This window comes from Falco cherrug, unplaced genomic scaffold, assembly GCF_023634085.1.
Source record: "Falco cherrug isolate bFalChe1 unplaced genomic scaffold, bFalChe1.pri scaffold_273, whole genome shotgun sequence".
In the NCBI taxonomy this organism is placed as follows: Eukaryota; Metazoa; Chordata; class Aves; order Falconiformes; family Falconidae; genus Falco; species Falco cherrug.
The window spans coordinates 1-11410 of record NW_026599438.1 but is presented as its reverse complement, the minus strand read 5'-3'; the positions used below and the strand labels follow the sequence as shown (position 1 = coordinate 11410).

The following is an 11410-nucleotide window of genomic DNA, read 5'->3' as shown; positions in this document are numbered from 1 at the left end:
AGGCCGACAGGCAGCCCGGGAAGGGCCCCCACGGCCTACAGGCCGCACCGCCGCCTCGATTGCCGCCGGGCGAGGCGGAAACGGGAGGGGGGGGGCTATCCCGGCATGTCCCTCGCGGGCGCAAAGCCCGCTGGGAAATGTAGTCCGGCGCTAGGACCAATCGCTACCCGCCGCCCCTCGGAACTACGATTCCCAGCGTGCCCTGTGCTCCGGGGGGGCGGATATCCGGTGAACCGCAGGGAGGGGGTGGGCCGGCCGGCCTCGGCAGCGCCGCCGACGGGGGGCACGGACCGGGGCCGCCATGGTGAGGAGCTGGGGCGGGCCTGGGCCGGGGGCAGGCCCGTAGGGGGCGGGGGGGCAGGCCCGTAGGGGGGGCTGCCCCGGACGGTGTCGGAGCCTTGGGGGGGGGGATTAGGGGGGTCCCCGTAGGGTGCCGCATTGTAAGGCCCGGTGCTGGGGGGGGGGGGGCTGCGGTGGCCCACAGGGCGGGGGGGGGGCTCCTGGGGGACACCCCGTTATAGCGTCCTTATAGGGAAGGGCTGGTGGGCGCTCTATGGAGTGGGACAGGGCGGGGGGACTCCGTTATAGCCAACCTATGGGAGGGGGGCTTTGGGCGGGGGGGGGGGCAGAGAGCTTTGGTGGGGCTCCTTGACATGATCCCTATAGGGAGCCACTTGGGGGGGGGGGGGAGGGCACAAGTTACCCCCAAAAAAGGAGATGGGGGACCCTGACCCCATGCTCTGCCCCTTCCAACCCCTCCCATTTTGCAACGCCCCCCCCCCCCCCCCCCCCCCTCACCTCCGTGCAGATCCGCTTCATCCTGATCCAGAACCGGGCCGGGAAAACCCGCCTGGCCAAGTGGTACATGCAGTTCGACGATGACGAGAAGCAGAAGCTGATCGAGGAGGTTCACGCCGTCGTCACCGTCCGCGACGCCAAACACACCAATTTCGTGGAGGTAACGGCCTCGCGACCCCCCCCTCCCCCCCCCCCCCCATTTCACCCCACACCCCCTGCCCCCCTGCTTTTCCCGAGCCAGGGGGTGAATCCCGGGCTCCAGGATGAACCTGGGGTCCCATCCCCAGCGGTTTCCCCCACGGGAATGGAGCCTGCAGCCCTGCTGGGCCACATCCCGTTCCTCCCAGTCCTCCCAGTTCCTCTTTTTTCACCTCTCCCCTTCCTCAGTTCCGCAACTTTAAGATCATCTACCGGCGCTACGCGGGGCTTTACTTCTGCATCTGCGTGGACGTCACCGACAACAACCTGGCTTACCTGGAAGCCATCCACAACTTCGTCGAGGTGAGGCTGCCCCCCCCCCCACCCCCCCACCTTCCTGCCTCCCTGGCTTTTAATTAAGGCCCCCGCGCTAACGGCCGCTCTTTATCGCGAGGCCGCATCCTGCCCGTCCCTCCCTCCCTCCCCCAGGTCCTCAATGAATATTTCCACAACGTCTGCGAGCTCGATTTGGTCTTCAACTTCTACAAGGTGAGAAAAGGGGATTCAGGGGGTCTCTTCCAGCCCTGGGGGGGAGCGGGGAGAGGGGATCGGGGGAACCCCCACCCCACTTGGGGGTCCTTGGGGTTCAGGGATGCCCCCTCACGCGGCTGGGGCCCGGCCACAGGTCTACACGGTGGTGGATGAGATGTTCCTGGCCGGGGAGATCCGGGAGACGAGCCAGACCAAGGTGCTCAAGCAGCTCCTGATGCTGCAGTCACTGGAGTGAACTGGGACCAAATGCCTCCCTCCCCCTCCCCCCCTCAGCCTTCCTCCTCCTCAGACCCCCCCCAGCCCCGGGGGGGCAGTACGGGGGCTCTCGGTGTCGTGTCTGCGCGTCCCCTCCGCGTCCCCATCATCGTGTTGTGAATAAACGTGGTTGTGATGTGCCGGAGCCCCCCCCACCCCCACCCCGCGCCTGTCACGAGGGAGGGGCTGCCTCCACTTTGGCACAAAAGGGGGGGGGGGGGGAGGCACGAGACCTCCCCCTTTTGACCCACTGAGAGTGGGGGGGCTCAGCTGGGACCCCCGTGGCTGGGCCAGGGGCTGCTGTTCCCCACTTCCAGCCCCTTCCCATTTTTCTGCCTCTGTCTGTGGCCCTGTCCCCATAGGGGGGTGGCAGAGGGGACCTCCCCCCCCCCCCCCACCCAAGGGTGGCTGGGGGACCCCGGGGGTTAACCAGGGACCCCCAGGGTGGCTGGGGGACAGGTAGAGTGGCTGAGGGACCCCCTCCCTGGGTGGCTGAGGGACCCCCTGGGTGGCTGGGGGACCCTGGGGGTTAACCAGGGACCCCCCCAGGGTGGCTGGGGGGACAGGTAGGGTGGCAGAGGGACCCCCCTTGGGTGACTGGGGGACCCCTTGGGTGGCTGGGGGACCCTGGGGATTAACCAGGGACCCCCCTGGGTGGCTGGGGGACAGGTAGGGTGGCTGAGGGACCCCCTCCCTGGGTGGCTGGGGGACCCCGGGGGTTAACCAGGGACCCCCAGGGTGGCAGAAGGACCCCCCCAGGGTGGCTGAGGGACCCCCTGGGTGGCTGAGGGACCCCCTGGGTGGCTGGGGGACCCCGGGGGGTGGCAGGGGGAGCCCCCCTGGGTGGCAGAGGGACCCCCAGGGTGGCTGGGGGACCCCGGGGGTTAACCAGGGACCCCCAGGGTGGTTGGGGGACGGGTAGGGTGGCAGAGGACCCCCCCCCCCAGGGCTGGTTGGGGGACCCCAAGTGTTAAGTGGGGACTCAGGGGTGGCCCAGAGGGGCCCCCCCAGGATGGGTGGGGGTCCCGGGGCGGGCAGAGGGAGCCCCGTGGGTGTCACGCAGGGGCGAAGCTTTGGCACGGAGGAGCCTTGTGGGTGTCACTGGAGAGTTTATTGGCACGGGGTGGGGGACACCCCCGGGGGGTCGTGTCCCTGTCCCCCCGCGCCCCCCCCCCCCCCCCTCAGTCCTGCCCCAGGCGCTTGACGGCGGGGTTGGGGTACTCGGGGTTCTCGATAGCCCCCGGCCCGAACTTGAGCTCGAGGAAGGCGCGGGCGTTGTTGGGCGCCATGGCGGTGAAACCGGCGAAAACCCCCTATCGGTACCCGGGGCCGGAGGAAATTTTCGGGAAATTCCACGTCCTGGGGGTGCCCCAACCACGTGTCCTTGGTCATCACCCCCCCGCGGGGGGTAGAAGGGCCACAGGTCCACGTGTAACCGGTTGCTCCGACTGTAGTGGACGCGGTAAAAGTCTCCCTCCGCCGCCTTTTCCCCAAAGGAAACCCTCGGCGTCTTCCACCGGTTCCCCCCCCCGCCGCCACCCGCCGCCAAACCACCGGCATTTAGCCACGTCCTCCCGGTAAATTCCCAAATCCACATCGTAATCCCAAGGGATGATATCGCCCAGGCGGGGCGGCTCCCAGTAACGATCCCCCCTCTAACCAGTACCGTACCCCGGCTGCCTCCAGCGTTTCGGTGACGTGCCGGGCGGTTTCCCGCAGCGCCCGGAGGCAGCAGGGGGGGGTCCAACGCCCGGCCAGGAGGTATTGGGGGGTCCGGGCGGTGAACGGTACCGAAACACCGCGGCGTCTCCTTACCGCAACCGTACCAGCGCTCCCGGCCGTCCGCCAGCACCTCCCGTTTGACGCCCAGCTCGCGCATCAAGCGCCGCCGGCGATTTTCCGCTAAATTTTCACTTTTCCAACGCCCGTGGGGGGAAACGGGAGGTCGGCGAGCCGCCGGGAACGTCGCCGGTAATACCCGGAGCCCCCAACCCCTTAACGTCGCTTGGATAAAAAGGGCGGTGGGCACCGGGCGCGTCAAGGGGAAGGGGAGAGCGAAGAGGTCGCGGGGTGCGGAGCAGCAGGACGGTCCGGTCCCTCCAGCGCCCGGCAAAGCCCCGGTGCGGCGGGGCCGTACCGCGCCGTCCACTCCCGCGGTTCCAACCGGAGTTCCAAGCACCGTAACGGTACCGAACCCACCGGCGCCGCCACCAAGCGCGTGGTTCCGGCGCTTTCTTCCAACGCGTCCCGCATACGTTCCAGCAGCCCGGGGACGGCCCGGGGTACCGTCGGGGACCAAAGCCACGTGGCGGGTGCGGACGTGGAGCTCGGGGTGCGCTAAGGGTGGGGGGGTGCTCGGCTACGGGGCGTAACGGGAAGAATCCGACCCCCGCCGGGAGCGGTACCGGGGGGTACGGCGCCGTTTCGGCGGCCACCAGCACCGGGACGGGTAAGGAGGCGAAGGATCGCGCCGTCCCCGCCAGGTCGTTCTCAAAGTCTTCGAAGTCGCGGAGGATGACGGTGACGCCGGGGACGCCGCGGGGGGGGCGGCAGGGGGGGGGGGCGACCCCCCCGGCCCCCCGCCAGGCGCAGTAGAAGAGGAGGAGGTTGAGGCCGATGGCCCCCGCCAAGGCGGCCCTGGCACGGCGTCACCCGCATGCTGGGGCTTGGGGGGGGGGGGGCACTTAATTAGCTTTCCCCCCCCCTTTGCTAATTAATTAATGAACACCCGCCCCCCCCAGCCGGGTCCTTACCGGTGCTGCCACAGGTGTCATGAGCTGGGCGGTCTCGGCGGCGGCGCTGGGGGAGGGGGGGAGGGGGGAAAGAGGTGTTAATGAGGGGACTCGTTAACGACGGGACTGATTAATGGGGAGTCTCGTTAACGAGGGGACTCATTAACGAGGGGAGACTCATTAACGAGGGGCCTCGTTAATGGGGAGACCCATTAAGGAACCCCCACTTGGGCTCAGGGCATCCCCCTGCCTCCAGCTGAGCCTGGAAAGAGCGGGATGCGTCACCGTGGCAACATCATCCCTGGTTGCTATAGCAACCCTATACTGGTCCTAGCCCCCCCCCCCTCCATAAGGGCAGCCTATATATATATATATATAAAAATACACATTTTAATATATATTTTTATATATATATATACGTGTGTGCAGGTTACAGCTGTCACCGTAGCCCCTGGGCGCGCACCTATAGGTGCTACACCTATATATACGGGATGGGCACCTATAGGGAGGCAGGGCTCACGGGTGGCCCGGTGTATATAGGCCCAGATATACGTACCTGCACCTATAGACGCCCCTAGACCCGCACTTGCATACCCCATATACTCGCACGGAATCGCGTCTGTGCGTATACACCCCTATAGACTTGTCTATATGGTTCTAGATGCTTCCGCGCGCTCCCCCCTGTTCCTGCCCTATAGGTGTCTCTACCCCCCCCCTATGCATCTCCGCACAAATATATATATATATAGATATTAAAAACACACCTATAGACGCCCCTGGGCACCCCTATACCTCACGTGCCCCCATCCAACACTCCATGCCCCCCCCCCCCACTTCTATCTGCTCCCATACATCCCCCTAACGTCATATATATGTACCCTATACGTGCCCCAAGTGTCCCCATGTTGACCCCTAGAGCCCCCCTATACCCCCATTCTCTCCGACCCCTATAGCCCCCTCTATAGCCCCTATACACCCCGGCCCCTATAGCCCCCCCCCCCCTCCCCCCGTAGCCTCTACAGCCCCCCCCATAACCCCCGGCCCCTACAGGCCCCCTATAGCCCCTATACCTCCCCCATAGCCCCCCTATACCCCCATACTATTGGGCCCCTATGGCCCCTATACCCCCTATAGCCCTGGCCCCTGTAGCCCCCCCTGTAGGCCCTACAGCCCCCCGCCCCCCCCAACCCCAGGCCCGTACAGGCCCTCTATAGCCCCTAACCCCCCTATAGCCCCATACTCCCCAGCCCCTATAGCCCCCCCTATAGCCTCTATACACCCCCATAGCCCCCCTATACCCCCCCATACTCTCCAGCCCCTATAGCCCACCCCTATACCCCCATAGCCCCGACCCCTGTACACCCCTACAGCCCCCCATAACCCCCGACCCCTACAGGCCCCCTATAGCCCCTATACCCCCCCATAGCCCCCCTATACCCCTCTACCCCCCTCCATAGCCCCCCTATACCCCCATACTCTCCAGCCCCTATAGCCCACCCCCATAGCCCCTCTACACCCCCCCATAGCCCTCCCATACCCCCATACTCTCCAGCCCCTATAGCCCACCCCCATAGCCCCTCTACACCCCCCCATAGCCCCCCCATACTCTCCGGCCCCTATAGCCCACCCCCATAGCCCCTCTACCCCTCCCATAGGCCCCCTATAGCCCCTCTACCCCCCTCATAGCCCCCCTATAGCCCCTCTACCCCCCCCCATAGCCCCCCCATACTCTCCGGCCCCTATAGCCCACCCCTATAGCCCCAGACCCTGTAACCCCCCTCCAGGCCCCCTATAGCCCCCCCATACTCTCCAGTCCCTATAGCCCACCCCCCATAGCCCCGACCCGTGTACACCCCTACAGCCCCCCATAACCCCCGACCCCTACAGGCCCCCTATAGCCCCTCTACCCCCCCCATAGCCCCCCTATACCCCTCTACCCCCCTCCATAGCCCCCCTATACCCCCATACTCTCCAGCCCCTATAGCCCACCCCCATAGCCCCTCTACACCCCCCCATAGCCCTCCCATACCCCCATACTCTCCAGCCCCTATAGCCCACCCCCATAGCCCCTCTACCCCTCCCATAGGCCCCCTATAGCCCCTCTACCCCCCTCATAGCCCCCCTATAGCCCCTCTACCCCCCCCCCCATAGCCCCCCCATACTCTCCGGCCCCTATAGCCCACCCCTATAGCCCCAGACCCTGTAACCCCCCTCCAGGCCCCCTATAGCCCCCCCATACTCTCCAGTCCCTATAGCCCACCCCCATAGCCCCGACCGTGTACAACCCTACAGCCCCCCATAACCCCCGACCCCTACAGGCCCCCTATAGCCCCTATACCCCTCCCATAGCCCCCCTATAGCCCCTCTACCCCCCCCCATAGCCCCCCTGTAGCCCCTCTACCCCCCCCATAGCCCCCCTGTAGCCCCTCTACCCCCCCTATAGCCCCCCCATACACTCCGGCCCCTATAGCCCACGCCCATAGCCCCTCTACCCCCCCTATAGCCCCCCCATACACTCCGGCCCCTATAGCCCACCCCCATAGCCCCTCTACCCCCCCCATAGCCCCCCCATACTCTCCAGCCCCTATAGCCCACCCCCATAGCCCCGGACCCTGTAACCCCCTCCCGGCCCCTCCAGGCCCCCTATAGCCCCTATAGCCCCCCCATCACCCCCGTACCGCCCGCGGGCGCTGTTGCCGCGGTAACGGCGGCCTGGCCCCGTCCCCCCTCCCAGGCCACGCCCCCCTCCCAGGCCACGCCCCCCTCCTAGGCCACGCCCCCCGACTTCCGGCTCCCTTTCTGGCAGGAAGCGGCGGCGGCGGCGGCCCCCGCGGCTCCCTTTGTGGCAGCCGTGATGGCGGCGGAGCGGGCGGCGGCGGCGGTTCGGGCCCAGCCGCCCCCCGCCGGGGTCCCACCCGGCCCAGCTCCGGTTCCCGGCCCGGGCCTAGCCCCGAACCGGCGAACCGCGGCGGGCTGAGCCTGCCCGGTATCCTGCACTTCATCCAGCACGAGTGGGCGCGCTTCGAGGCGGAGAAGGGGCGCTGGGAGGCGGAGCGGGCCGAGCTCCAGGTACCGGCACCGCGCCCGGGACGCCCCCCCCGTTTCCCTACTCCCCCCCCCCCCCCCCCCATTACGACCCCCAACCCTCCCCCCCCAGCCCCGCCGGCGGTTACCGGGGCCGCCGCCGCCGCCGCCATCTTGGGAGGAAATGGCCGCCGGGCGGCGGGAGCGGGGGGCGGGCACCGGGGCACCGGGGCGGGGGCGGGGGGACGGCACCGGGACACCGGGCCCGCTAGTGGGGGGTCACCGGCCCCGGTAGTGGGGATCCCACCCCTGTCACCAAGCCCTTGGCTAGTGGCGTCGCTCCCGGGGCCACCGGCGTCGCTCCCGGGGCCACCACTGTCCTGGGCTGGTGGCCCTGCACCTGTGGCCACCAGTGTCGCTCCTGTGGCCACCAGTGTCGCTCCTGTGGCCACCAGTGTCGCTCCTGGGGCTACCACTGTCCTGGGGCTGGTGGCCCTGCTCCCGGGGCCACCAGTGTCGCTCCCAGGGCCACCAGCGTCACTTCTGGGACTGACACCAAACCACTGGGGCCACCAGTGTCACTCCTGTGGCCACCAGTGTCCCTCCTGCGGCCACCAATGTCCTGGGGCTAGTGGCACTGCTCCTGGGGCCACCAGTGTCGCTCCTGGGAGGGACACCAACCTCTGTGGCCACCGGTGTCCCTCCTGCGGCCACCAATGTCCTGGGGCTGGTGGCCCTGCACCTGGGGCCACCAGCGTCGCACCTGGGGCCACCAGCGTCCCTCCTGGGACTGACACCAACCTCTGTGGCCACCAGTGTCACTCCTGGGGCCACCAGTGTCACTCCTGGGACTGACACCAACCTCTGGGGCCACCAGTGTCACTCCTGGGACTGACACCAACCTCTGGGGCCACCAGTGTCACTCCTGGGACTGACACCAACCTCTGGGGCCACCAGTGTCACTCCTGGGGCCACCAGCGTCCCTCCTGGGACTGACACCAACCTCTGTGGCCACCAGTGTCGCTCCTGTGGCCACCAGTGTCACTCCCACGACTGACACCAACCTCTGGGGCCACCAGTGTCACTCCTGTGGCCACCAGCGTCCCTCCTGGGACTGACACCAACCTCTGTGGCCACCAGTGTCACTCCTGGGGCCACCAGTGTCACTCCTGGGACTGACACCAACCTCTGGGGCCACCAGTGTCACTCCTGGGGCCACCAGCGTCCCTCCTGGGACTGACACCAACCTCTGTGGCCACCAGTGTCGCTCCTGTGGCCACCAGTGTCACTCCCACGACTGACACCAACCTCTGGGGCCACCAGTGTCACTCCTGTGGCCACCAGCGTCCCTCCTGGGACTGACACCAACCTCTGGGGCCACCAGTGTCACTCCTGGGGCCACCAGTGGTCACTCCTGGGACTGACACCAACCTCTGGGGCCACCAGTGTCACTCCTGGGGCCACCAGTGTCACTCCTAGGACTGACACCAACGTCTGGGGCCACCAGCGTCCCCCCCTGTGGCCACCAGTGTCCCTCCTGGGACTGACACCAACCTCTGGGGCCACCAGCGTCCCTCCTGGGACTGACACCAACCTCTGTGGCCACCAGTGTCACTCCTGGGGCCACCAGTGTCACTCCCACGACTGACCAACCTCTGGGGCCACCAGTGTCCTGGGGCTAGTGGCACTGCTCCTGGGGCCACCAGTGTCACTCCTGTGGCCACCAGCGTCCCTCCTGGGACTGACACCAACCCCTGTGGCCACCAGCGTCCCCCCTGTGGCCACCAGTGTCACTCCTGGGACTGACACCAACCCCTGTGGCCACCAGTGTCGCTCCTGGGGCCACCAGCGTCCCTCCTGGGACTGCCACCAACCCCTGTGGCCACCAGTGTCACTCCTGGGGCCACCAATGTCCCTCCTGGGACTGCCACCAACCCCTGTGGCCACCAGCGTCCCCCCTGTGGCCACCAGTGTCACTCCTGGGGCCACCAGCGTCCCTCCTGGGACTGCCACCAACCCCTGTGGCCACCAGTGTCACTCCTGTGGCCACCAGCGTCCCTCCTGGGACTGCCACCAACCCCTGTGGCCACCAGCGTCCCCCCTGTGGCCACCAGCGCCCCCACGCGTGTGTCCCCCCCCCCGTCCCCCCCCCAACCTCCACGTCCCTTCCCTCTGCCCCTCACCTTCCCCCGGGGGGCGGGGTGGGGGCGTTATTTAGGGGATGGGGGTGACCCGGGGGGGGGGGAGGGGCACAGTGTCCCCCACCCGTGTCGTGTGTCACCCCTCCCCCCCCCCGTGTCCCCCCCCCCCCCCAGGCGCAGGTGGCCTTTCTGCAGGGCGAGCGCAAGGGGCAGGAGAACCTCAAGACCGACCTGGTGCGGCGCATCAAGATGCTGGAATACGCCCTCAAACAGGAGAGGTGGGCGACACCCCGAAACCCACCGCCCCCCCCCCCCCCCTCAATTTGGGGGGTCCCCATCCCCTCCTAGAGGCGGGGGGGGGGGGGGGGGGGCCACCAAGTCCCTTTTTTTTGGGGGGTCCCCCCCTCCCCCCCCCCCTCCAGGTCCAAGTACCACAAGCTGAAATTCGGCGCCGAGGTGACGCCGGGGGAGAAGAAAACGGAGGGGACGGAACCGGGTGAGGGTCCCCCAATTTGGGGAGGGGGGGAGGGGGGGGGGGAAGGTTTTGGGGTGCTGACCCCCCCCCTTTTTTTTTTTTTTGCCCCCCCCCCTCCCCCCCTTTCCAGTATCTAACGGTCCCACCGAGGTGACGTCGCTGGGGGGTGGCCCGCTGGCTTGGAAGGAAGGACGGCAGCTGCTGCGACAGTGAGTGGGGGGGGGGGGTTTAAAATTTGGGGAGGGGGGTTTTGGGGTACCCTGAGTGCCCCCCCCCCCCTCTTTGTGCCCCCCACCCCACCCCCTTTTCTCTCCCCTCCCCCCCCAGGTACCTGGAGGAGGTGGGGTACAGCGACACCATCCTGGATATGCGGTCGCGCCGCGTGCGCTCGCTGCTGGGGAGGGGGGGAACCCCCCCCCCCCAACCCCCCCCCCCAACCCCGAGACCCCCGGGACCCCCCCCCCAGGACCCGAGTCCCTCCTGGTGCGGCGCATCGAGGAGCAGATCCAGAGGTGAGCGATTTAAAGGGGGGGGGGGGGACGGGGGGGGACCCCCCAAAAAACATCCCCCCCCTCAGTTTTCTAAGCCGCCGTTTCCCACCCTCAGGAATGCCGGGAAGGAGACGGAAAAGAGGGGGGGGGGGGGCGGGGGGGGGGCGGGGGGGGGGTCCCCTTCCCCGCGGGGGGGGGGGATGAGGACAGCGACGAGGATGAGGATGCTGAGAGCCCTCCCGCCCCTCCCCCAAGCCCAGCACAAGAAGCAGCGAGTCAAGGTAACGGGGGGGGGGGGGGGGGGAGGGGGGTGACGTGTCCATCCCCCCCCCCCCCCCCCCAAAAAAAAAAAAAAAATGGGGGGGGTCCCTCAAAATGGAATGGGGGGGGGGTGTCCCTCAAAATTGGGGGGGTGGTCCCTCAAAATGGGAATGGGGGGGGGTCCCTCTAAAATGCGGAGGGGGTGTCCTCAAAAATTGGTGGGGGGTCCCTCAAAATTGGGGGGGGGTCCTCCAAAATGGGAATTGGGGGGGTCCCTCAAAATGGGGGGGGGGGGTGTCCTCCAAAATGGGAATTGAGGAGGTCCCTCAAAATGGGGGGGGGTCCTCCAAAATGGGAATTGGGGAGGTCCCTCAAAATGGGGGGGGGTCCCTCAAAATGGGGGGGGGTCCTCCAAAATGGGAATTGAGGAGGTCCCTCAAAATGGGGGGGGGGGGGGTCCTCCAAAATGGGAATTGGGGGGGTCCCTCAAAACTGGGGGGGGGGGGGGTGTCCTCCAAAATGGGAATTGGGGGGGTCCCTCAA

At 67.4% G+C, this 11410-nt stretch overlaps 3 protein-coding genes across 3 annotated transcripts; 2 read left to right on the top strand and 1 right to left on the bottom strand.

Moving 5' to 3' along the window:
* Positions 1-149: 149 nt before the first annotated feature.
* AP2S1 (adaptor related protein complex 2 subunit sigma 1) lies at positions 150-1888 on the top strand. The gene is made up of 5 exons (XM_055700442.1): positions 150-304; positions 809-958; positions 1186-1299; positions 1426-1485; positions 1622-1888. The coding sequence occupies exons 1-5, from the start codon at positions 302-304 to the stop codon at positions 1721-1723; spliced, it is 429 nt and encodes a 142-aa protein (XP_055556417.1). The 5' UTR covers positions 150-301; the 3' UTR covers positions 1724-1888.
* Positions 1889-2846: 958 nt separating this feature from the next.
* FKRP (fukutin related protein) lies at positions 2847-4401 on the bottom strand. Its single transcript, XM_055700440.1, is given in 12 exon segments — positions 2847-3056; positions 3058-3150; positions 3152-3232; positions 3234-3371; positions 3373-3525; positions 3527-3832; positions 3835-4023; positions 4025-4102; positions 4104-4193; positions 4196-4328; positions 4330-4379; positions 4381-4401. Coding segments are annotated over 12 exon segments (1464 nt in total). The 3' UTR covers positions 2847-2924.
* A 565-nt stretch (positions 4402-4966) lies between these two features.
* Positions 4967-10883, top strand: STRN4 (striatin 4). Its single transcript, XM_055700441.1, has 7 exons — positions 4967-5027; positions 7246-7544; positions 9815-9918; positions 10063-10136; positions 10246-10324; positions 10443-10627; positions 10722-10883. Exons 1-7 carry the CDS (start codon positions 4967-4969, stop codon positions 10808-10810), a joined length of 891 nt encoding a protein of 296 aa, XP_055556416.1. The 3' UTR covers positions 10811-10883.
* Positions 10884-11410: the final 527 nt, after the last annotated feature.

Bases quoted from the DNA above. Each gene is read 5' to 3' on its own strand.
- STRN4 (XM_055700441.1), top strand. From the start codon at position 4,967: ATGGGCACCTATAGGGAGGCAGGGCTCACGGGTGGCCCGGTGTATATA. The intron at 7,545-9,814 runs GTACCGGCACCG...CCCCCCCCCCAG, and splicing joins CGGAGCGGGCCGAGCTCCAG to GCGCAGGTGGCCTTTCTGCA. The intron at 10,325-10,442 runs GTGAGTGGGGGG...CTCCCCCCCCAG, and splicing joins GGACGGCAGCTGCTGCGACA to GTACCTGGAGGAGGTGGGGT.
- AP2S1 (XM_055700442.1), top strand. The intron at 959-1,185 runs GTAACGGCCTCG...CCCCTTCCTCAG, and splicing joins AACACACCAATTTCGTGGAG to TTCCGCAACTTTAAGATCAT. The intron at 1,486-1,621 runs GTGAGAAAAGGG...GCCCGGCCACAG, and splicing joins TGGTCTTCAACTTCTACAAG to GTCTACACGGTGGTGGATGA.